General features: G+C 40.2%; 2 protein-coding genes across 7 annotated transcripts in view; one reads left to right on the forward strand and one right to left on the reverse strand.

The window, feature by feature from the left end:
- LOC100023417 (zinc finger protein 420-like) overlaps nucleotides 1-25,453 on the forward strand; it is a 621,149-nt gene that overhangs the window by 279,329 nt on the left and 316,367 nt on the right. The gene's annotated exons all lie outside the window — the stretch shown is intronic.
- On the reverse strand, nucleotides 533-24,136 carry LOC100014903 (zinc finger protein 420-like). 3 transcript variants are annotated; one of them, XM_056825687.1, is made up of 5 exons: nucleotides 24,037-24,136; nucleotides 23,175-23,293; nucleotides 13,817-13,943; nucleotides 12,136-12,231; nucleotides 533-11,315 (listed from the first exon to the last, which is right to left on the reverse strand). In XM_056825687.1, exons 2-5 carry the CDS (start codon nucleotides 23,205-23,207, stop codon nucleotides 8,887-8,889), a joined length of 2,685 nt encoding a protein of 894 aa, XP_056681665.1. In that variant the 5' UTR covers nucleotides 23,208-23,293; nucleotides 24,037-24,136; the 3' UTR covers nucleotides 533-8,886. The 3 variants fall into 3 exon arrangements, with proteins under 3 accessions (XP_056681665.1, XP_056681666.1, XP_056681667.1); XM_056825688.1 differs by lacking the exon at nucleotides 24,037-24,136 and adding an exon at nucleotides 23,646-23,786; XM_056825689.1 differs by lacking the exons at nucleotides 12,136-12,231; nucleotides 24,037-24,136 and having other exon boundaries at nucleotides 23,175-23,419.

Below are 25,453 nucleotides of genomic sequence, written 5' to 3' on the forward strand. Positions count from 1 at the left end.
AGGGAGCCAAACTGGCCAATTCTTAGGTAGTTTCACAGATAGTATTTTACAAAGAGTGTGGTTCAAGGAGGCCTGTGTCTTAACATTTGTCAAGTGCTGCAACCTTGAGTCTCACAGTAGGTTCAAGTCTTTTCATACTGGCATAGAAGTTCATCAATCCCACTTGGATTGGTTTCTTTCTTTTCTTTTTTGACCTGTGTGCTCAATTTATTTGGCACTATTCAAGTTAAATCTGTGCTTCTACAGCACAATGTAGATAAAATCTGTGCTCCTTTTTTTATCTTATTCCCTAGAATCAGATACAATTATAAATCACAGTCCCATAACATTTATCAATAAATGGCAAATTTCCATAGTCTAAAGCTTTTGGGGTATGTATTTTTATTATAAGAAAATAGATATCTTAGGTTATTGCCCAAATCAATAATAGTTAAAAGAAAATCTTTTCAATACAATTACATGTGCTTCTAACACAAAAATGAGAGAAAGAAAAAAATACTATACGACACAAATAAAGTGCAATAAAATAGTATAGATTAATCAATAGGGAAGTCTTTTAATCAATACTTAAATACAATCAATATAGTCAATTATTCATTATCAATAGAAGGTATAATCAGTAACAGAGGTACTGTATTAAAAAATCCATTTCTTCTTCTATGCTACTATTTAGAGGGAAGACAAAATTGAAAAGTGTTAATTAATATCAACAAAATCAATAGAGACTAAGAGGCACCACCTTCTGCCCCACATGGAAGGGCAGTAGCACCCTTACTATTTCTTGGAGGAATTCCACTTATGTTATATTGTTGTTGGGTCATTTGTGTAATAGTTAAAATTTGGGGAAACTGAGGCAGGTAGAAATTAGTTTCTCTCTGTTAGAGATTTTATATTTTTAGAGGTTTATTGAAGATTAAAATATAAAGAAAATACAAAATAAGAAAGCACGTGTCTAGGTGGGCCAAGAGGCCCAATTCAACCTCACCTACATGATGAAAAGACCGTCTGGTCCGAAGCGGAACTAGGAAAGAGAGGCACAGAAGCCTTTACAACCAAGTTAAATACCCCATCTCGCTCTCGGCCCAGGTGAGGTTACAAGGCATTTTGGAAAGTGAGCAAGGACTTCTAGGGAATGGAGTCCAGAGTTCAAATCTCCATTTTTACATAGCCCCGTGTGATCATTTGAAAAAAAAAATAGTTTTTTTTCCCCCCAAAGGATCATGAAAACATAATCAATTTAAAGATTACAATAATTTGAGGATAAGAGAAAAAAAATAACAAAACCAATAATTGCTGGAAGCATTGACAAAAAGCCAGTTAGGGGGAAGTCCCCTTTGGCATGAAAGTATACATACAAATAAATGTTCAATCAACTACACCCAAAGTTCAATTTAGATTTATTTTGTGCAGCTTGTGATCTGGAAGTATCTTCATGGTGTCTTCTCCAACAGTTCAGTTTCTGGTTTCAGAGAGGTAGCATCTTACTTTACCTGAAATTCTTCTTAAAAGGAATTTAAACTTTGCAATTTAAAATAATGATTTTTTTTTTTACATTTCCCCATGTTGTGGGTGATTGAAAAACACAGGACCACTCAGGGATGCATGGCTGAGGTATGAGGTATATGAATCAATTGAGAAGAGAAATTAAAAAGATACCAGGAAAATCCAAATACAAAAGAAAATATTGGATAAAATATAGACTATCAAAGTCTTATGTGTAAAAATTCTAAGTAAAGGAAAAATATATCTCTAACAGGTCCTTGAATCAGGGCCTAATTAAAATGATCTAAGCAATGATGCATTTATACTATGAAAGTCAGAAAAGGGACCAGTTATAGGAGCCAAGGTTTGGGGATACTCACCTGTGAGTATTTTTAGAGTGAGTGTGGACACAAGGAAAGCCTATGTTTAACAACATTAAACAGAGTAACCTTGAGTCTTCACACTAGGTTCAAATCCTTAGTATTGTCTTAAAAGTGCATCAATCCATCCTGGATTGGCTTATTGTTGGCCCTAAGCAATGGTTCTTTTGTGTACATCTTGTCCTGGAATCAGACAGAAACATTAATCATAGTCCCACAATTATCAACAAATGGCAGGTTCCCATAGTCTAAAGCTGTTTGGGTATATGTATTAATAATACAGTAAGTATATATATTTAAACTAATATTATTGTAGAATAAAAATTAATATTGAATGTATGTACCTTAAGTACATAGAAATGAGAAAAGGGAAAAAAATAAAACATTTTAATAAAAGAAAAATAATAATAAAACAAGGAAAGGAGAAAAAGGAAAAAAGAAAAAAATAAATTCAGGAATTCAATGTGTTAGAAACAAAATAAAACAGTTTCATTTGTCAATAGGTAGTTATCTCCAATGCATATATAAGATACAGTCAATCAGTCTCAATAGAAGATCCTCTCTTTACATGTGAGCAATGAATCCAAGAGTCCTTTTCTCCAACCTTTATAGATGTTGGAGTAGTTAACAATATTTGGAATGGTCCTTCCCAGGAAGGCTGAGTTGCTCCTCTATGCTGGAAGTTCTTTATATACACGTTGTCTCCTGGGTTCAGGTCATGAAGTGAGAAGTCTAGTGATCCAGCTTGTCCTGCAGCTCCGGATTCTTGGAGTACACAGTTTGTGCTGTAATTCCTGTATATAGGAAGCAATAGTAGTATCTCCCACTAATAGTGATGTATATGCCGGGGAGAAAGGCTTAGCCTGTATAGGTGGATGTCCAAAAAGCATTTCAAATGGTAAGATGTGTAGGTCTCCTCTAGGCCTGCTTCTAAGATAAAATAGGCCCAGAGGGAGAATTTCAGGCCATTTTAAATAGGTCTCAGTGCATAATTTCCCAATCATAGTTTTAAGTTCTTTGTTCATCCTCTCAACTTAGCCTGAACTCTGGGGATGATATGGAACATGGAATTTGGGAGTTATCCCCAAGAAAGAATATATCTGATTTAAAACAGAATCAGTAAAACAACTTCCCCTATCGGAATCAATATGTGATGGCAGCCCAAAGCAAGGAATAATTTCTTTAAAAAGCACCTTAGCAACAAAAGCCGCTGTGGCTTGGGTCGCAGGAAATGCTTCCGGCCATCTGGTCAGTTGGTTTACTATGAACAGACAAAATTTATATTGTCCAGCCTTTGGCATGGACAGGTGCTCAAAAGGTGTGTAATCCAGAGGGAGCCCACCAAAGACTTTTCACAAAAGGCATGTTGCTTATATACCTTGCAGGTAGAGCAAGCTGAACACACTTTAGAGGCTATGGTAGTTATACCGGGGGCTATCCATACTCTTCTAACAGAGTCCACGATGCCCTGGACACCAAAGTGGCCATTATTATGAACAGATTGGCAAATTTAGTGATAGAAACTTCTAGGGAGCAGGGGTTTTCCTTCAGGTGACACTCATACTCCATTGACCATTGTAAACCTCAAAATTCCTTAGACTTATAAATGTTGGAAATTTCACCATTGGGATATTTCATACTTGGAAAATTTCTTACTGATAGTGTATTGGAATGGGAACCCCATTGGCATGGTAGGTTCCTTCTCTTCCCTTCTTAAGATTACTTTAGGACAGAAACCTTTTGCTGAACAATGGAAAGGACTTTGACCTATGCTTAAGTATAGAACAGGAATTTCTTTGAATCATGATTGATTTTAGAATTGATACAATGGAGATACTTGGAATAAATCTCCACCCTATTCAGTCCTAACAGGATTGAGTAAGGGCTGCAGCCTAGATCAAAGATTTAATCATTTGGAAATATGACCTTCAACAGACATGTGCAAAAGCCAGAAACCTCTGGGCAGTCCTGGGTTAAGCTAGAGCCTCCATTGGCACAGGGAAATTGATGAACAGTGATTGGTAGATGGGAGAACTGAGGGGAGGAACTTGGAGGGTTTCCTAAAAGATAGGAGGGTCTGGAGACTTGAGAAGGTTTTTTTTTGAGGAGTTGGTCGGTGTGGTTCGTGTGGTTCTGAGAAGCTTGCTCTGAAGGAAGCTGAAGGTGGGGGCCCCTGAGACTGTCTCTCCATTTTGGTCACATGAGTAATAGGGACTGATCTCTTTTCTTTGCCCCAGCTATCTAAGGGCTTGGGCCTTTTGGCCCAGCCTAAGCAGAAGGGGGTATTTAAGCCCTATTCCCTTCTCTCCCTTTTTCTCTCTCTCTATCTCTAATTCCTTTCTTGCTCCTATTGTAATTAAACTCCAAAAAAGGTTAACGGCTGACTTGAGTTTTTCATTTAGGAATTACATAGCTGGATTCCTTGGAGACCTTAAATTAATATATATCAGTCTTTTAAAGTGATTCCCTTGTAACACCTGTTTTGCTTTGAATTTTTGTTTCCATTTTTCCACTTCCTTTTCATTATATGAAAGTGGTAAATTTAAGTCATCAGTGGTTGTTAATGTTAAAAGTAATTCAGGCCCTTCTATGGCTGCTAGCTTTGCAGCAGCATCTGCTTGGTAATTTCCCATAGACACAGGATCAGTGCCACCTGTATGGGAAGAGCAATGAACTACAGCTAGGGCTTCAGGCACCTGAAGAGCAGAAAGGACTTCATTAATAATTACCCCCATTAGCTATAGATTTTCCAGCTGAGGTTCAAAATCCTCTCTGGAGCCATAGCATTCCAACTGAGTGACAAATGGCAAAAGCATATTTAGAATCTGTATAAATTGTTGCCTTTTTACCCTTGGCAATTATACAGGCATTGTTTGAGAGGTATGAGTTCCTCCCCTTGAGCGCTAATGTTAGAGGGCAGTGAAGATGACCACTCAGTGGCAAATTCTGTGACTAGAGCAGCTCCAATGTATCGTATGGCATCCCTCATGAAAGAAGAACCATCAGTAAATAAGATAAGGTCTGAGTTTTTTAAGGGAGTGTCCAAGAGATCATCCAGAGGCTTTTCTGCCAGGGACACTAGTGTTTCACAACTGTGTAATAGTTCTCCTGAAGTTGGCAAATCTGGAAGCAAGGTGGCAGGATTAAGGGTTGTACAGCATTTTAGAGTAAAATTTTCATTGTTTAGCAAGGTTATTTCATACCTTGTAATTCGTTGATCAGAAAATGCCTGTGTTCTCTATCATAGCAACAATGCTTGTACCTCATGTGGACAACTGTAATAGTTAAAATTTGGGGAAACTGAGGCAGGTAGAAATTAGTTTCTTTCTGGTAGAGGTTTTATATTTTTAGAGGTTTATTGAGAATTAAAATATAAAGAAAATACAAAATAAGAAAGCACGTGTCTAGGTGGGCCAAGAGGCCCAATTCAACCTCACCTACCTGATAAAAAATACCCTTCTGCTCTGAAGCAGAAGTAGGATAGAGGCCTAGAAGCTCCAGCTTCCTCTGAGGATGTCCCCTAAATAATCATTAGTTGATATTTCCAGAGACAAGGTGGATTTGGACACCTCAAATCCTTTATTATTCCTGCAAAAAAATTATTTTTTTATTTAATGGGAGACCTGGGGGTCTGCAGACAATACATATGTAGGGATTAATCAGCCCATAGTGAAAGGAAGTAGAAACCATTGAGACAGGAAGAGAGGTAGGAAAAGGAGATAAAAGGATTGCTAACAGTTAGGGCTGGCAATTGCTGAGAAATTGACTGCTGAAAGTGAGCTAGATTGGTGGTTGGCTTTTAGTTGATGGAATATAAAGGTGGACCTGAACTTCCTGAGAAGGCCTTTTGGCTTTAGAGGGCCTTTTGACCTTTTCTGGGTTGGGAGGTGACCAGCCTTCTTTGACAGATCTAATTGGCATTGGATTAAACACTGATTGGGTTGGGACTTTGTGTGGTGGTTATTAGTGGCAGTTATAGGTAGATATAGATAGTTTTAGGTAGTAATTATAGGTACTTATAGGATAACTAGTATAGACATTAGAAAATTTTCTTTTTCTCCCTCTTTCCTGTATTTCTCTCCTTTACTATATTCATTCTACTCTATTCTTTTACAGTCTATATTTTAATTAAACTACATTATTAATTGTTAAAATCTGCTAGAAGTTTTCTTTCTCTGGCTTAAAAGGATAATGAGCTTATAACTCTACTATGTTCTCATTAAAACTTGTTATTAAAAGCTGCTCCTTTATTTTGTCAAAACTCCTACTTTAACCCTTACATTACTTCATCGGAAGGGTTGGACTTCTGCTCAGACCCAGAAATCAACCAACTGCATCATGAGCCTGAGTCCTTGGAGAGAAGGGACTGAACAGTGGGGACCAGGTTCCCAACCCTTCCACAACTTCCCTATGCACTTATTTTATTTCTTTGGTAAAGATCTATATGTGACAGAAGGGAAAAAGGAAAAAAAGTAAGTGCCAATTAACAAGGGAATGGCTAAAATAACTGTAATAGATAAATGCCCCCCCCCCCAAATAGTGAGGAAGAACAACCATTAGTAATTTTTGCTCTTCTGTGGGATAGTCTATGAGTTTGTGCCTTCCCTAGGGACATTGATGCTTATCTCCAGCAATGTATAGTCAAGTATGAACTCAAGGGGAAGCCTTTCCTGTAATCATTCCCTTGACACACCTTCATTCCAGAAAGAATATTGGTCAGTACTGATGATACAACTCTTCTCCATGAGGTGAACTTTTATGAGTCCTTTGGAATTATTTGTGATCATTGTATTGTTAAGAATACCTCAATTCACAATTATTTTGTTCCAATTATTCCAATGTGCAATGTTCTCATGGTATCACAAAATTCAGTCTGCATCATTTCTCAAATTTTTCCAGGTTTTTCTGAGCTCCTCCTTGTCCTCATTAATTATAAAACATTGGTATTCAATCACAATCACATTCCACCATTTACTCAGTCATTACCAACTGATGATCTCCCTCTTACTTTTCAATTCTTTCATCACCACAAAAAGAGCAGCTTTGAGTGCTTCTTTAAAATACATATGTATATATGTCCTCTTCTTTTTATTTCTTAATGCCCATTTAACTTAGTTCTAAACTACTCCCTAAAAAAGGGTTGAATCAGTTCACCAGTCCTCCAATATTCCATTAGTATCTCAGTTTTCCCACATCTCCAACTTTTGTTACTTTCCTTTTCTGCTAAAATACCCAAACTAATAGATATGGGGTGATCCCTCAGACTTATTATAATTAACATTTGCCTTAATAATCACCATCACTCTCCTCCTGAGGAAAACATAAAACTTCAGTAGATTCATGAGGTTTTTCTGCACTATGAATCTTCTGATACATGAGATATGATCTCTGGCTAAAAGCCTTCCTACAGGATATCCATCTGGAACTGATCTGGGCAGAAGACATTTTCTCTGAACAAGGTCTGAACTCTCCAATTCAATGTCTTTCTTCATTCATGACAGAAATAAGATTTCTATCCAACTCAAAGGGAATTCTCAATGGGAATAAGAGATGATTAGTCCGAAGGCCTTTCCATATTCATGATATTTCTAAAGGCTCTCTCTAGTGTGGATCCTCTTATGTCAAAAAAGCTAAGAGTGCCAACTTGAAGATCAGTCTCACTCATGAGGTCTCTCTCCAGGAAAGATTTTCTGACATGAAGCAACTGTGGAGCTTTATGTGTAAGCCTATCCAAATTAATGACAGTTATAAAGTTTCTCTACAATGTGGATGATCTGATGTGCAGGAAGAGATACGTTTCACGGAAAATCCTTTCAACATTCTATACATTCAAAATGTAAATAGGAGAATTTGTGGGGATTTAGAAAATGTCAAAGAACAATCCCATTAACTACTATTGGGGGGGGGGAAGGGAGGGGGAGAGAGAGAGAGAGAGAGAGACAATGAGAGAATTAATTCAAATTGTTCTGGTTCAAGCTGAGCCAAGCAGTAGAAAAAGGGAGCCAAGGCCTGAGCCTAAGGGAGAGAGAGTCAGTCTTTATCACTAAACACAAGATTGTCTCCAAGTAAGCTACAGTCCTCCACGGAATTTCCTGAACTGAGTTCAGAATATCTCACTCAATCACGAACTGAATTCCAATGCAAAACTGAATTACCTGAACTGACTTCTCCTTTGAAAGAAATTTTCTCTTATGTCACCTCCCTTAAATTTTCACCTCTACTAATGACAGTAGACATTTTTTTCCCCCCCAGGACTGCCCATTCTTACTTTTCACCACTCTTTAGTTTTCACCTTCTCTGGTTAGATAAAATCTTCTGAGTACTTCACACCTCTGTGTTAAGCTTGACTTTTGTAAGTTACTTGCCCTTTTTATGATTAATTTAACCTTTACAGTACTTAACACCTTTTTGTATTAGATCTAAAAATAGACCACCTAGCTTAAGGTTTCAGCTTTAGTATAAGGTATGAGTTGGGGACTTTCATTGTTCAATTAGGAGTTTACAACTCTATTTTCCCCTAAGGCACTGTCTGAGTAGGGTGCAGTAATTTTAAAAGTTCCCAATACATTCCTGATTAAGTATCTCCATTGTTACAAGAGGGGGATAGCTTAACCAAAACTTCTAAAGTACAGTCTGAGTAAATTTTAAGATTCACAGTATATGAGAGTCTAAGAAAAGGCCATTTATTTAAAAGCTTTAACGTTTTTGTCCTACGGGGAGAAAGATGGAGGGTGGGGTAATCTTCTCTTGATGGGAGCTTGATGGGGGAGGCGAAGAAAGAGTGGAGACCAGGTTTACTAACTTAATAATTAATAACTATTATCTTGAGAAAAGCACTAATTTTTCAATCCACACAAAAATGTTTCTCTCCAGTGTGAATCCTCTGATGTTGAGCAAGAGAGAGCCTCTCTGTTAAAGTCTTTCCACACTGTTTACATTCATAAGGATTCTCTCCAATGTGGATTCTCTACTGTGCAACAAGAGAGGGCCTCTCTGTTAATGTCTTTCCACACTGTTTACGTTCTTAAGGTTTCTCTCCTGTGTGGATTCTCTGATGTTTAGAAAAAGAGTTCCTATGTGTGAAAGCCTTTCCACATTGTTTACATTCATAAGGTTTCTCTCCAGTGTGTATTCTCTGATGTATAGCAAGATGGATCCTTTGTCTGAAAGCTTTTCCACAGTGATTACATTCATATGGTTTTTCGCCAGTGTGGATTCTCTGATGTGCGACAATAATGCGCTTAGATGTAAAAGTCTTTCCACAGTGTTGACATTCATAAGTTTTCTCTCCAGTGTGGATTCTCTGATGTTTAGTAAAAGAGTCCCTATGTGTGAAAGCTTTTCCACATTGTTCACATTCATAAGGTTTCTCTCCAGTGTGGATTCTCTGATGCACAACAAGAGAGCTCCTGTATGTGAGAGTCTTTCCACAGTGTTTACATTCATAAGGTTTCTCTCCACTGTGGATTCTCTGATGTCTAACGAGCTGGGAACTATCTTTGAAAGCTTTTTCACACTGTTTACATTCATAAGTTTTCTCTCCAGTGTGGATTTTCTGATGTCTAACGAGATGGAAACTATCTCTGAAATCTTTTCCACACTGTTTACATTCATAAGGTTTCTCTCCAGTGTGGATTCTCTGATGTTTAGTAAAAGAGTTCCTATATGTGAAAGTCTTTCCACAGTGTTTACATTCATAAGGTTTCTCTCCAGTGTGGATTCTCTGATGTATAGCAAGATGGATCCTTTGTCTGAAAGCTTTTCCACAGTGATTACATTTATATGGTTTTTCACCCGTGTGGATTCTCTGATGTGCAACAAGAGAGCGCCTCTCTGTAAAAGTCTTTCCACAGTGTTTACATTCATAAGGTTTCTCTGCAGTGTGGATTCTCTGATGTTTAGTAAAAGAGCCCCTATGTGTGAAAGCTTTTCCACATTGTTCACATTCATAAGGTTTCTCTCCAGTGTGGATTCTCTGATGGGCAACAAGAGAGCACCTCTCTGTGAGAGTCTTTCCACACTGTTTACATTCATAAGGTTTCCCTCCACTGTGGATTTTCTGATGTCTAACGAGCTGGGAACTATCTTTGAAAGCTTTTTCACACTGTTTACATTCATAAGTTTTCTCTCTAGTGTGGATTTTCTGATGTCTAACGAGATGGGAACTATCTCTGAAATCTTTTCCACACTGTTTACATTCATAAGGTTTCTCTCCAGTGTGGATTCTCTGATGTTTAGTAAAAGAGTTCCTATATGTGAAAGTGTTTCCACAGTGTTTACATTCATAAGGTTTCTCTCCAGTGTGGATTCTCTGATGTGTAGCAAGATGGATCCTTTGTCTGAAAGCTTTTCCACAGTGATTACATTTATATGGTTTTTCACCCGTGTGGATTCTCTGATGTGCAACAAGAGAGCGCCTCTCTGTAAAAGTCTTTCCACAGTGTTTACATTCATAAGGTTTCTCTCCAGTGTGGATTCTCTGATGTACAGTAAGAGAGCCCCTATGTGTGAAAGCTTTTCCACATTGTTCACATTCATAAGGTTTCTCTCCAGTGTGGATTCTCTGATGGGCAACAAGAGAGCACATCTCTGTGAGAGTCTTTCCACACTGTTTACATTCATAAGGTTTCCCTCCACTGTGGATTTTCTGATGTCTAACGAGCATGGAACTATCTTTGAAAGCTTTTTCACACTGTTTACATTCATAAGGTTTCTCTCCAGCATGGAAACTCTGACATGCAACAAGACTGTTCCTCTGTCTGAAAGTCTTCCCACCGTCTTTACATTCATGGGGTTTTTCTCCGGTGTGGATTCTCTGATGTTCTATAAGAGAGCCCATCTCTGTGAATGAGTTTCCACATTGTTTACATTTATAAGGTTTTTCTACAGTGTGGATTCTCTGATGAGAAGCAAGATGATCCCTCTCGGTAAAAATCTTTCCACATTGCTTACATTCATGAGGTTTCTCTCTGCAGTGGATTATTTGATGCACAGCACTCTCAGAGTTCTGACTGGAAGGTTTCCTACCTTTATTACTCACACAAACCATCTTTACATATTTACTTTTTGGATGTTTAATGAGTTCTAAATGCCAGCCAAAGCCCATTCTAACTAGGTTGCCTTCATACATGGGCATTTCAGGAGATTTTCCAGAGGACTGAATAAGACCTTCTTCAGGAAAGCATTTGCTGGATTTACTATCCTGAGAACACTCATCCTCCGAGGTCAATTTTGTATACCGATTTGGCACTGAATATTGGCTGAATTTCTCTGCAGTTTCATCAATTTCACAGTCACTCTTTGGATTTTTATTTACCTTCATATTAGAGTCACAGATTTCTCTCAAAATGAAGTCGCAGGGAACCTCAGTCATGAATCTTTGAGGACCACATACTTCCACACAATGGCTCAATTTTTCAAACATCTGCTTCACTTCAAAATGAGTCTTTGCCTCTGAAGAAAACAAATAATGATATTAACACAGGAGGAAGAAGGGGACACACACATACACACAGAAATATATGTTCTTTTCTCTGATGGCAGAAAGTCAATAATTTTTATTCTATTTCCACAAGCAAAAAGGAGTTTTGAAACTTAAATAAGCAGAACCTGTATTTGCGTACACTATTTGGTCATATCTGCAAGAGGGATAATTTTAGAAATACTTTCATATACAATAACAATGAAACCTCACAAAGGACCTGTGACATAGGAGGGTACAAGATCCTTATCATACTTTGCAACACATATAGAATTATCTTTACTCATGAATGGAGGAATGACCTGATCAACTTCCTGGCAGCTAGACTACAACACAAGCCCTGTGTATGAGCAAGCATTGTCCACAGTCTTTCTTCATTATCCTTTCTATCTTTCTTAAAAAGCTATGCTTTGATTATTCTCAAGTTTTGTGAATCTTAGGTAACCTTCCAGATACTCTGTTCTAATCATTTTAGATGCACTATCACATTGTCATTCTGGTAAATTTTATATGCTAAGCTGAGAAACAACTTTACCCTTTAACTCTTATGTATTAATTTTCAAAGTGGAACATGTTTCCTTCTTTTCTATATAGATGGAGATATTATGTCATTTAGTACAAACATAGTAAATATATATATACTGAGTCTCCCATCCTCCCATCCCATTTCAGAAAATGAAAAGCATGATTTGAAAATAGCCTGCCAGCCCCCAAGTCTAGTACTCTCTTCACTAAAACAGATAGAATTGTTTGGGATAATGGGCTTTATATGCCTCTTTCCACCTAACTGACCTGGACAGGAGCTCCTTGGACAATCTTGCTCTAGCAGACATGGTGCTTCCCCTTGCTGAAAACTGGAGATAACATTTTCTCTAGGAACTAGAAGCCCTGGCCATAAGAAAGAGGTAAAGAATTAGCAGAGGAAAATAAAGAATATGGTCTTCTTAACAGCATGCAAGTAAGCCCTACGGAATGCTGTCTGTTATATTTACTGTTGGGACATTTGCAGGAGAGCAGAGATCATGGAACCTATTTGCAATCAGAAAATTCCATCTTCATTTACCTCTTGTAATAAGATAGGCACATTCCACAATTTCCACTATTTACAAATTAAAGGTAGCTGGTAGCAAAGGGGTAAAAGAAAAGAACTTGGGAGTCGGAAAAACAAATTGAATTGATCGTCAGAGGGATGGCAAGTAGATGCTCTTGGGCAAGTTAATTAACCTCTGTTTGCCTCAGTTGCCTCCACTATGAATTGAGGACAACAAGAGTACCAAACTCATAGGAATGTAGTTAAATGAACTCCTTTATCCAGTAGAGGACACAAAGCAAGTATTTTAAAGTGTTTATTTCCTTCCCTTCCATTCCAAACATGTGGCCTGCAATTTGAGGAAAGAGTGAAGGAGGAATAAGGATAAACTCATTAGAATAAGCAGAATTAGGGGCTATGAGCTACACTTTTTCAATTCTTTTAAAATATTATTTTCATATTATTTATTTTTGTAAGCAAATAATCAGAAAACCACAATCTCAAAACAAGCGCCCAAAAAACAACTGAATAATTGTATTCTTTCAGTTGGATTCTAACTCCAAAAGTTCTTTATCTGGAGCCGTTCTGTCATAAGTCCCTCAGAATTGTACTGGATCTTTGTATTGCTGAAACTAGTCAAGTCTACCAGAGTTGACCATTCCACAATATTACTGCTACTGTGTACAATGTTATCCTAGCTCTGCTTGTCTCACTCTGTATCAGTTCATGTCAGTCTTTCAGGTCTTTCTTCAATCATCCCATTCATCACTTCTTAAAGCAAAATAGAATTTCATTACCATTACATGCCACAATTTGTTTAGCCATTCTTCAACTGATAGACATCACTTCAATTTGCAATTCTTTGTTTCCACCAAAAAACATCAATAACAAATGTTTTCCAACACATAAGTCCTTCAAATTTTTCTGATCTTTTTGGGGTAGAGACCTAGTAGTGGTATTGCGTGATCAAAACGGTTGCATCATTTTGACACTTGTGTAGTAATTCCAAATCACTATCCAGAAAGGATGGATCAGCAATGTATTACATGTCCCAATTTTTCCACATTCATTCCAACTTTTCTAATTTTACTTTACTGTTATGTTAGCCAATGTGGAAGAGGTGAGGTGGTAACTCAGAGGGCTTTTAACTTACTTCTCTAATCAAGAGGGATTTAGGATATGTTTCCATATGTTTAAGAAGTGATCTGAAAACTGCTTATTCATAACCTTTAATCATTTGTTAATTAGAGAATGACTTGGATTCTTACTAATTTAACTTTTTTTTCCCTAAATACAAAGAAGACAGGAGGAGAACCCAGGGCAAATATTAGCACTTTTCCTCTTTTAATCACACAAAAAGGCTCAAAATCCTATATATTTGGCTTGGAATGAAGACATTTCCTCAATGAGTGTTTCAGGGTCAACAGAAGAAATGGTCCGTACCCACAGAGAGTAGATTCTGCACATTCTCCAGCATGACCTCCAGGTACAGCTCTTGCTGAGAATGGTCCAACAGGACCCATTCTTCCTGCGTGAAGTCCACAGTTACATCCTTGATTGTTATTGATCCCTAAATCAGCAAAAGTAATGAGGCACAGATCAGAACCTTCAGAATCCAACTAGTACAACCCTGATCAAATAACTGAAAGAAACTGAAACACAGAAAGGATTTACTCAAGCTCCTAAAGTGTATGAGTGGCAGAGCCAGCACTGGAGACCAGCCATTCCAAAACCAATGGAATACTGACAAAGGTATTAAAATTGGCAATGAGGAGACCAAGCTATCACTCTTTGTGGATGGATATGATGGTATACTTAAAGAATCCTAGAGAATCAACCAAAAAGCTAGTCGAAATAATCAACAACCTTAGCAAAGTTGCAGGATACAAAATAAACCCGCATGAGTCATCAGCATTTCTATATATGTCCAATCCATCTCGGCAGCAAGAATTAGAAAGAGAAATTCCATTTAAAATCACCCTAGACAAAATAAAATACTTAGGAATCTATCTGCTGAGACAAACACAGGAACTATATGAACACGACTACAAAACACTCTCCACACAATTAAAACTAGTTCTAAACAATTGGAAAAACAGTGATTGCTCATGGGTGGGACGAACTAACATAATAAAAATGACAATCCTACCCAAATTAATTGACTTATTTAGTGCCATACCCATTGAACTACCAAAAAACTGCTTTGCAGAATTAGAAAAAAAAACATCACAAAGTTCATTTGAAAGAACAAAAGATCAAGGCTACCCAGGGAAATCATGAAAAAAAAAATGCAAAGGAAGGAGGACTTGCAGTCCCAGATCTCAAACTATACTATAAAGCAGTTGTAAACCTCAAATTTCCTTAGACTTATAAATGTTGGAAATTTCACCATTGGGAAATTTCATACTTGGAAAATTTCTTACTGATAGTCTATTGGAATGGGAACCCCATTGTCATGGGAGGTTCCTTCTCTTCCCTTCTTAAGATTACTTTAGGACAGAAACCCTTTGCTGAACAATGGAAAGGACTTTGACCTATGCTTAAGCATAGAACAGGAATTTCTTTGAGTCTTGATTGATTTTAGAATTGATACAATGGAGATACTTGGAATAAATCTCCACCCTATTCAGTCCTAATAGGATTGAGTAAGGGCTGCAGCCTAGATCAAAATTTAATTATTCCAATCTCTACCATACTCAAGTTAACAGGATTTAGAAAGGGCTGTAGCAAAGGAGTAAAGATTTAATCATTTGAAAATATGACCTTCAACAGACATGTGCAAAAGCCAGAAACCTCTGGGCGGTCCTGGGTTAAGCTAGAGCCTCCATTGGCACAGGGAAATTGATGAAGAGTGATTGGTAGATGGGAGAAGTGAGGGGAGGAACTTGGAGATTTTTTTCCTTAAAGATAGGGGGTCTGGAGACTCGAGGGGGAGAGACGTCTTGGTCGGTGTGGTTCCTGGGGGCTCTGAGAAGGCTTGCTCTGAAGGAAGCTGAAGGTGGGGGCCTCTGAGACTGTTTCTCCATTTTGGACACGTGAGTAATAGGGACTGATCTCTTTTCTTTGCCCCAGCTATCTAAGGGCTTGGGCCTTTTGGCCCAGCCTAAACAGAAGGGGTATTTAAGCCCTATTCCCTTCTCTCCCTTTTTCTCTCTCTCTATCTCTAATTCCTTTCTTACTCCTATTGTAATTAAACTCCAAAAAAGGCTGACGGCTGACTTGAGTTTTTCATTTAGGAATTACATAGCTGATTCCTTGGCGACCTTAAATTAATATATATCAGTCTTTTAAAGTGATTCCCTTGTTACATTTCCTTGTCACACCCTGTTGATTCAATTTGACCTTTGAAATACTGATGGCTTAAGGTCTTGTCTTAGGCTAGGGCTTAAGTTTCTGATCTCACTCACTCTGACCTTCATCAGCTCAGGGGCTGACCAAATTGTAGTCCCAAAATCACAGCTGACCTCCAATCTCACACAAGGCCAGAACCTCAGGCCCCTGCCAGACTGTCGGCTCCAGGCTGTGCCCTCTATTACCTGAAAAGCCATAGCCACCAGAATGAGCCCTCTTCAGCCTACACTCCTCCCAGGAATATAAAGCACCAAAGGGCTTGGTATTGTACCTGGGAAGTGTGGAGGAGAGAATTTACAATGCATGCAAGACAGAAAACTGAGGAGAAAAGCAGTCAGTCAAAATGAAGATTCCATTTTGGAATGTTACTGGGAAAGCAGGTGGAGCCAAGCCATGGGCTAAACTGGGCTAGACTGGGCTTTTGGCTTCTGGCTGATGTGGAGAAAGAAGCTTTGGTATCTCTGGGACTTGAGTCAAATCAAGGTGAAAATGACCTGATTTTGATTGGAAGAAAGAAGAAGGATTAAAGTCCTTCCATCTCTCTCTCTGACTGACTATTTCACAAGTGACTGGTTTACTATTTCTCCCAAAATCCTCCTATCTCTCATTTGTAGATAATAGGGAAAACCCTATCCCTCTTACCTTATCCTCCACCCTTTCCTGTCTTCCCCAATAAGCTCTTACTTGAGTTAAAGAAAAGAGTTATTTTCTCTAAAGCATCATAGTTCACTGAGTGACCTGAAGGAGAAAGAAGAAGGGGGATGGGGGAAGCTGAAAGGCTACTAAAGAGGGAGGAAAATGGGAGGAGGGTAGACAAAGTTGATCCAGTAGTCACTTAGTATACATCAATACATACCCTCAGAAATATATCTGTTACAGATTAGCACCCCGGATGGGACAGAAATTATCGATCTATTACAGATTGGCACCTCTAAACTGACTGAAATCCACAATCCTTAGAAACAGCAGAGCAGAAAAAGATGTTTAAGCAATGTGACAAGGAAATCACTTTAAAAGGCTGATATATATTAATTTAAGGTTGCCAAGGAATTCAACTATGCAATTCCTAAATGAAAACTCAAGTCAGCCGTCAACCTTTTATAGAGTTTAATTACAAACAGGAGGAAGAAAGGAATTAGAGATAGAGAGAGAAAGAGAGAGAGAGAGAGAAAGGGGAGAGAAGGGAATAGGGCTTAAATATCCCTTCTGTTTAGGCTGGGCCAAAAGGCCCAAGCCCTTAGATATCTGGGGCAAAGAAAGGAGGTCAGTCCCTATTACTCACGTGACCAAAATGGAGAAAGTCTCAAGGGCCTCCACCTCCAGCTTCCTTCAGAGCAAGCTTCTCAGAGCACCTCTCCAACCACTCAGAGCCAAAACTCTCCAACCACCTCAGTCCTCAGACCCCTCTATCTTTAAGGAAAGCATCCAAGTTCCCTCCCCTCAGTTCTCACATCTACCAATCACTGTCCATGTCTTCCCTGTGCCAGTGGTGGCTCTAGCTAAACCCAGGACCACCCAGAGGTCTGTGGCTTTGCACATGTCTATTGAAGGTCATATTCTCAAATAATTAAATCTTGATCTTTTGCTACAGCCCTTCCTAAATCCTGTTACCCTGAGTAGGGTAGAGATTGGAATAATTAAATTTTGATCTATGCTGCAGCCCTTCCTAAATCCTGTTAGGACTGAGTGGGGTGGAAATTGTATTTTCCAAGACCTGGTTCTGTCATTCCAAGTATCTCTATTGTATCAATTCTAAAATCAATCATGACTCAAAGAAATTCCTGTTCTGTGCTTAAGCATAGGTCAAAGCCCTTTCCATTGTTCAGCAAAAGGTTTCTGTCCTAAAGTAATCTTAAGTAGGGAGGAGAAGGAACCTCCCATGCCAATGGGGTTCACATTCCAATAGACTATCAGTAAGAAATTTTCAAGTATGAAATTTCCCAATGGTGAAATTTCCAACATTTATAAGTCTAAGAAATTTAGAGGTTTACAGCAAATTAGCTGTGGAGCTGTTGTTTTGGCAGCTATTACTGGATTTTGGGTCTACAATATACTCTATAGCTAAATGACCCACATGATTTTTGATTCTCTGGATTACACTGGCAACACAACCATGTTTATACTGCAGTTGCTATTTCAGACAGAACCTATACTCTGGCAAGTTTTGACTCAAGTGTACATTATCTCTATGGCAGCCATTCAGACTCTGACCTATTTGAAAAATATCTTTAGATTTGTTATCCCTAAAAAGGCAGCAAAGATACTGGTTGATCCTAACCTGAAAAACATTATTAAGACCTTATTTGAGGAACTGAACAAAGAAAATGGGCTTGGCCAGATTAAAGACAATAACAATGGCCAGGCAGACAGTGCACACAAAGAAAAAGAAAGAAAAGGAAAGAAATCTAAGGTCAATGCTAAGGGAATGAAAGTGACAAAGACACTAAGTCTGATAGTGAACCAGAAAAAATGTATCCACTTGAAGGAGGTCACCAAGCTATCAAGTACAACTAGTGTAATACAATCTAAAGTCCATAGGCAGTAGACAATTTGGAACAAGGAACTTGAATCCCTGAAAAGACATTGTCCAAACTTCATAGAACAACCTTTTAAGATGCAGAAAGAACTGAAACATGCTTTTAGGATCTTTGACCCAGAATTTGGAGATGTAGAGTTTCTCCTGTCTGAACTATTTAGCTCTCATGAGCAAAGGCAATTCCTTGAGAAGACCTAGACAGATAACAACCTAACCAGTTGGCCCACTGAGGAGCAAAGGGAAGATCTAGATTTTGCAAACCACACTAGCAAGTCCTACTTAAGGAAATGTAGGGAAGACTTGCTCCAAGCTATAAAGCAGTGTTGCTCAAAGCCTAATGCATGGGCAAGATTTGATAAACTCATGCAGAATAGAGGGGGGACATCTAGCCACATTCACTGATTGCCTCTCAGAAATGGCAGAATCAACATTGGGTCTAGAGGGTAACAGTGAGGAATCTTCTAGTCATGTGAGATGACAGTTTTTGAGGAGCTGCACACCTCATTTAAAGAACTTTTTTAAACACTATTTTCCTAAATATGACACTGTCAGTCTCATAGAACTATGTGAAATAGCTACTTACCTCCAGGATAATAATTCAGAACAGCATAAACAAATGCAAGATTTAAAAGATAAATTAGAGATAACAGAAAAATCTAAAAGAAAAGCAGAGAGGAAATCAAGAAACTAAACACAGTTAGGACTTACACAAAACCAGTTACCAAAAACAGTGCAGAGAAACTAGGCATTGCTTTTTCTGCCACAATAGAGGGCATTTGATAAAAGATTGTTTTCTGAAGAAGAAACATGAAATTAACAAGAAGGACACATAAGCTAGACATAAAAAGCAAAATTCCACTTGCTGTTCTCATTGTAAGCTAAAATCCACAAAGCAAGCATCTGATTTAGAAGAGATGCAACAGGCCATTAAATCTGGAGCCAAACCTAAATATTCAGACATGGTTAGGAAAGAATTATGAAGCCGGGCCTTTAATGTATATAGTTTGGTACATGGAGGTAGAAGAGACAGTGAAAAAGAGGCTGCTGTTAAAAATAGTAGAGAAAAGATAAGAAATGATGAAAAATTTGTGCAAGAAAGTGAATCTGTGAGTGATAGCATATGCAATAAATCAAGAGAAAGGCAGAGACTACTAAAAGAGATAGATGGAGAAATAAAAGAAATCATGTCTCAAATAGCAACTGAGATAAGAGACTTAGAGAAGAGCTGTATAGTAACCACACAGGAAAAAAGTGTAAATAAAGTCAAATCATTCTTGGAGAATTTTTTTCACTGCAGAAAGGGCTCTGGGATTAAATTGTGTAAAAGGGAAAAACAAAGTCACAAAAAACTCAAGCAAGACTTAGTGAGAGATACAGAGAAACAAAATTTCAATTCCCTACAGGTAACTGTTACTAAAGAAGAAAATGCTTTGAAAAACCATTCACATATTTGCATGACATCCCAACAAAATCAGTTAATTCGTCCAATAGTTATATGGCACAGATAACTTTAGAAAAAACATTTAATTGAAATACAGAAGCTGAAATTTTCAATCCATCAATGACTGATTTAGAGAATACAAAATTGACTGAAAATGTAGCTGACATTACATTTGAAAACAAGAATCCTATTCAAAGTAATAGAGGTGACATGACAATTGAATTTGAAAAGGGGAATGGAATGGAAGTGTTAGTAACTGAAAGAACAATCAAGGATTCAAATGGCAGCCTTGAAGCCAACATTCTAAGTGGCAGAGGGGAATCTGGCCAAAAAAACTTATGTGAGATAAGCAACAGCTAGGATTTAAATTCATGTTCTAATGTAGTAGAGAATAGAGTACCATCAACCTCATATGGAGACTTCAAAGGAAATGATTTGAATTAAAAAGAATGAACTGATCCTAACACACTGCTGGCAGAGGGTAGCAAAGGAATGAACAGTGACTCAGTGACAAAACACACCTTAGCTACACAGCTAGAAACATATGTAGGTACTATTGTAGGAAAGAGTGAAGGCACACATCCTACTGATGATGCAGGGGAACATGCAGATGTACTTGTAACAGTTAAAATTAGTTTCCCTACTAAAAGTATAATATTTTATGAGGTTTATTAAAGATTAGAAATCAAGGATACAAAATAATAAGCCACATGCCTAGGGCAGGATTAGCCCACTCACAGCCTACTTATACCATGTTGCAATCTCTGAGTAGAGGAAGAGAGCTCTTGAGAGGCAGAGAGCCCTTTAAATAATAAATTGTGATCTCCTCCAGGTGGAGACTCAGGTGAGATTATAGGGAATTCTGGGAAGTACCAAGGATTAAAGTCTGGGGTTCAAATCTCCATTTTTACATTCCTCCCCTTTGATCATTATTGGGAAACCAGTTTCCCCAAAAGGATCATGAAAATATAATCAACTTAAAGATTACAGTAATTTGAGGATAAGGGGAAAAAAGAACAAAACCAATAATTGCTAGACTCATTGACAAAAAAACAGTTAGGGGACACTCCGCTTTGGCATAAAAGTATACATACAAATAAATGTTCCAACAACCACACCCAAAGTTCATTCTTGATCTTCTCGCACAGCTTGTGGTCTGGAGGCATCTTCATGGTGTCTTCTCCAAACAGTTCAGTTTCTGGATTTGGAGAAGTATCATGTTTCTTAACCTAAAATTCTTCTCAAAAGGAATTTAAACTTTGCAATTTAAAATAATATTTTTACAAACTGAACTCATTCCCAGAACAGCATAACAAAGAGTGACAGATTCCTATCTCTACACAGTCAAAAGAGAGTGAAGATGAACATAAACCTCAGACTGATGATAGAGTAGGATCTATAAATATTAGTAACAATATAGAATATCTGCAAGAAGAAAATAACCTTATACCATCAAGTTTACCAAATCAAAATGAAAATTTTAAAGCTTGGCAATAAAAAACAACCAGAAAGTGACTTGAGAAAAAGCTGGTGACATAGGCTTAGATCAATACACAAAGCCAGAGTTAGCAACATTTGACACAATTTTATATGGCACTGAACAAAATCCAAAGAATAACATAACGATTGGATTCAGTGAGTCAGATCCAGATACAGAATCAGAAGGAAAAGCAGAGGGTGTAATAATAATGGATCAAGATGATTTAGAACAAATGCCTTACCAATTTCATCAGCTTTATGAAGAGGTAGACGAAGAAGGGGATGTGTGGGACACAAGTGAGAAAATTGAATACCTGAGACCAGTACACTCAAAATCTCACCAAGATAATGATGATGAGAAATTCTTTGGGCATAGAACAAGTTGCATACCATTAGAAGAAGTTTATGCAAGATTAGGGGTTGATCATGAAGATGACTTTATAGAGAAGTTGAATTACATGGCTTGTACAGATACAGATTTTGAATGGGAAAGTGGAGATCAAGGAACATATTAAAGAACTGGAGGAGGACAGATAGATACACAATTTCACTTTTATTCTCTAACTTCAAAAACATGACAAACACCATTCATGCAGTATGAGTGAAACCAGGATTAGTTTGAGTTCCATGGGGGAACATACTACACAAGACCTTATGAGAATGAAGACTAGTCTTAGGTAGAAAAGACTATAGTCCAGCAGAAGAACATCTAATTCAACAACAAGAACACTCCTAAGCTTGTAGTAAAAACTCCAACTTCATAACTATGACAGACACAAACACCTAGAATGCTAGAGAAGCATCGATTCACATTCGATGAATTTTGTTATAAAAAACTTTAACATCAAGTTATAGTTGAGAACTGAAACAGGTGATCCAAATCTCTCAACCTCCAACCTAAACAGTATCTACCGGGGAAGGAAGAGAGGGAGGGGATACCATGAAGATATTACCTCATAGTTTCTGATACCTCACAAGAAACAACAATGTGATCATGTCATCAATGAAGTTACATACAAAGGACATCTGGTAATAAAAAAAAAAGCTCTAGTCATGAGAAGCAACACGAATAGCCCTAGAAGAAATCAATAACAGTCCCTATCAATGAAAGCCTATGTATGGGAAACAAAGGAAAGCACTGCAAAAGCAATAAAACAGAGAATGAAAAAAATGCGTTTAAAAGTTAGCAGCCAAAGAAAACTCTCTACATATTCTATACAAATTATCCGCCTATATTAGTAACAGAAACAATGTTATCTCAAATGCAAACGTAACTCTATGACCAGATGAAATACATTACATTCAAATTGTATCTCCACGACAGAACTAAAGTAAAACATGCATAATTCTTGTGGAAAAGTCAAACGGCAAAAAATAATAATAATAATAAGCAAACTTCAAATTCACATTCTTAACAAAATTCTAAAAACTTATGCACAATACTATTATGCTTAGATATACCCATGAAGATGAACATGAGCAAAGCTTAGTTCCACGCATGAAGATGAACACATGAATGCTTACTTCCATGCTTGAAGATAAACACATGTAATGCTTACTTCCACATACGAAGAACTGATGAATTCTGACAAGCATTCATGAAGAATTCATAGCATACTTCCACGCACAATGAAAATTTCAATCTTACATACATGCACATGTAAAAACCTAACACGCATGCATGTTCCTGATTGTTCCAGTTCGTTCCTGAATTGAAGAACCAACCAGGGAGGCTCTCCTGTGGCCTGGGGGGAGGGGCTGAGAGCAGGGACTGGGGGAGAAGCTCAGGGCCGCCCTGGGAGGCCAGAACAAGGTGCTGGATGTGCCCAGCAGGGGCCGCGCCGCTCCCCCCCCCTTCCCCCCTTCTCACTGTCTAATAAGGCCCAAAGGCCTGGTGGGGGCCGAGCCACTGCCTGAAACGGGAAGCCCGGAGGAGGAGCCTGGCTGGAGCCCTTCTTAACAGCACTTCCAGCCCTTTCCTCCAGCGCACTCACCTGGGAGGGGGGCCTCGTGGTCCCGGGGGCCATTGCTCTGGCTGCGGGCTCTCTGCGGGGCCACCCTGGGGTGCTTCAGGGGGTGGCAGCCCAAGGGGGGAGAAGTCCTCGGTGTGCGCCTGGGGGGACAGAGGGGGAGGGCTCAGGAGGGCTTCCTGGGGTTCCTGGCCTCATGGGGGAAAAGGGACCCTCAGGCTGGGAAAGGACTTGGACTGGCCTGGAAGACGCCACGCCCCCTATGACGTCATCGTCGCCTTCCTTCCAATCAGAAGCTGCACTGGCAGGATTGGGGGAGGCTGAAGGGCGGGTTACTGGGGAATGGCGGGGGGGAATCAGGTGGGGGCGGGGAGAGCGGGCTGGCATTTCCTCAGGGCCCGAGATCGCCGCTCCTTCCCTGGCATGTGGGCGCGGGCAGCCCTGCTGCCCCCTGACAGGCTCCAGAGGGATGCTTCTCCCCTGGTGTGCTCCTACCTGACTCTGGGGAAGAGGCCGGAGCAGCCCCGCCCCCAGCTACCTCCTGGCTTCCCTGGGGGAGGGGAGACAAAGACCCGCCAAGGCTCTGGAGGCACACCGAACCGCCCCTGCCTGACCAGGCACTGTCGGGTTTGTCCCTTTTTCTGGGGAACTTGGGTGAAGGACAGCCCCTCCCCCCACCACAAGCCCTCACAAGTGGCTCCTGCCCCGCCTCTCTCAGCGAACATGGGCACACGCTCTTCCGCCCCTCCCCCCAGCTCAGTAAGCAGAAAGGGATCCACCCCGGGTCTTCCCAGTCCCCAAAAGTTTGGGAGGAGAAAGTCTCAGCTGCCAGAGCGGGAAGCCCGGAGCGCCGCCACTCACTGACTCCCTCCCCTCCCCCTCTAACCCAGCAAGGGTCCAAGAAGCACAGAAATGAGACATCTGGGAGACACGGCGCCCACGGCGGGGTTCCAAGCATGCTTTCCGGCTGCCCCTGTGGTGAGGAACTAACATTAGAAGAAGTCAGGAAACGGCATTCTGGGAAATGGAGTCCTCCATGGAGAGGGACAAGACCGAATGGTGTCTTGACACAGGCATTCTGGGTAATGGAGTCCTCCATGGAGAGGGACAGCACCTGAATGGTGTCCTGACACAGGCATTCTGGGAAATGGAGTCCTCCATGGAGAGGGACAGCACCTGAATGGTGTCCTGACACAGGCATTCTGGGAAATGGAGGTCTCCTGCCTTGGTCCCTGGGTTAAGCATCCTGGTGGGGGAGGGGTCATATAGTAAATGTTCACCAACCTGGGGGGCTTCAGCCTTCTCCCCTCCCCCCATTTCCCCTCCAGCCCTGCCCTGCTTCTTCTTTCCACTGGAGGCTGCCTCAATCTAGAGATCAGGGAATGGATCCATCCTCCCCCAGGACTTCGGGAGAGGGGGCTGGGGGGAGCTGGGATCCCCCTTCTGACAGAAAAGGAAACTGAGGCTCAGGGCCTCAGCTGACCCTCCAGGCCCAGGCCCAAGACCCATCCCACAGCTTCCCCAATTCCAGGGATCTCTGAAAGTCCTGCTTCTCCTGCTCTGTGGGGTGACCCCAGGGGCTCCCCAAAGAAGGGGTCAACCCTAACGCCAGGTGGAGGAATGGGGTGCTCAGGGGCTGCCCACCTGGGCCTGGAACCCCCAAGATCTGGGCTCAAACCTGGCCTATGGTCATTGTCCAACTGAGGGAACTTGGCCAAGGCCATTCCGAGCCTTTGCCTCGGTTTCCCTCATTGTGAGATTCAGACAATAAGAGCCTGAGCTGGGACTGGGGGAAAGCTGGTCCAGAGAGGGTCTGGGGGGAAACAGAGCTGCTTCCTTGGGGCCTCCTGCACCTCTAGACCCTTCAGAGGCCTGGGGGAGACCCAGGAACCCCTCCTGCCCTCAAGGAGGCCACAGAAGGCAGCAGCAGCCACTGAGCACAGGCTCAGAGCCCTGATGGACAGAGGACAGTCTGGGGTTGTCTGTGTGTCTGTCTGCTGGGCTCAGGCTGTTCAGGCCTGTCTGATTCTCCTCCCACCCCCACCCCACTTTGGGGCTTTCTGGGCAGAGGCTGGGCGGCTTCACCATGTCCTTCTGCAGCCAATTTGACAGGGGAGGAAACTGAGGCAAGCAGACCAAAATGACTTGTCCACAGTCCCTCAGTGAGTAATCTCAGGCCTCCCTGATTCGAGGCCCTGAGCTCTGGCAGGCTCCAGCTTCCTGGGCTTGGGGGGGGTGGTGTGGGGGGCCTCAGGGCAAGGACTGACCCTCTCATCCTCAGGGACTGAAGCAGAGCTGGGGAC

The sequence above is a fragment of the Monodelphis domestica genome, chromosome 4 (assembly GCF_027887165.1).
Source record: "Monodelphis domestica isolate mMonDom1 chromosome 4, mMonDom1.pri, whole genome shotgun sequence".
NCBI classification, from domain to species: Eukaryota; Metazoa; Chordata; class Mammalia; order Didelphimorphia; family Didelphidae; genus Monodelphis; species Monodelphis domestica.

Excerpts from the sequence above, each read along its gene's own strand:
- LOC100014903 (XM_056825687.1), bottom strand. The coding sequence starts at position 23,207 with ATGGCCCCCGGGACCACGAGGCCCCCCTCCCAG. Across the intron at positions 12,232-13,816 it reads GCAGAATCTACTCTCTGTGG|GGCTTCTAGTTCCTAGAGAA; the intron begins GTACGGACCATT and ends TCTTATGGCCAG. Across the intron at positions 11,316-12,135 it reads TCCAAGGAGCTCCTGTCCAG|AGGCAAAGACTCATTTTGAA; the intron begins GTCAGTTAGGTG and ends TGTTTTCTTCAG.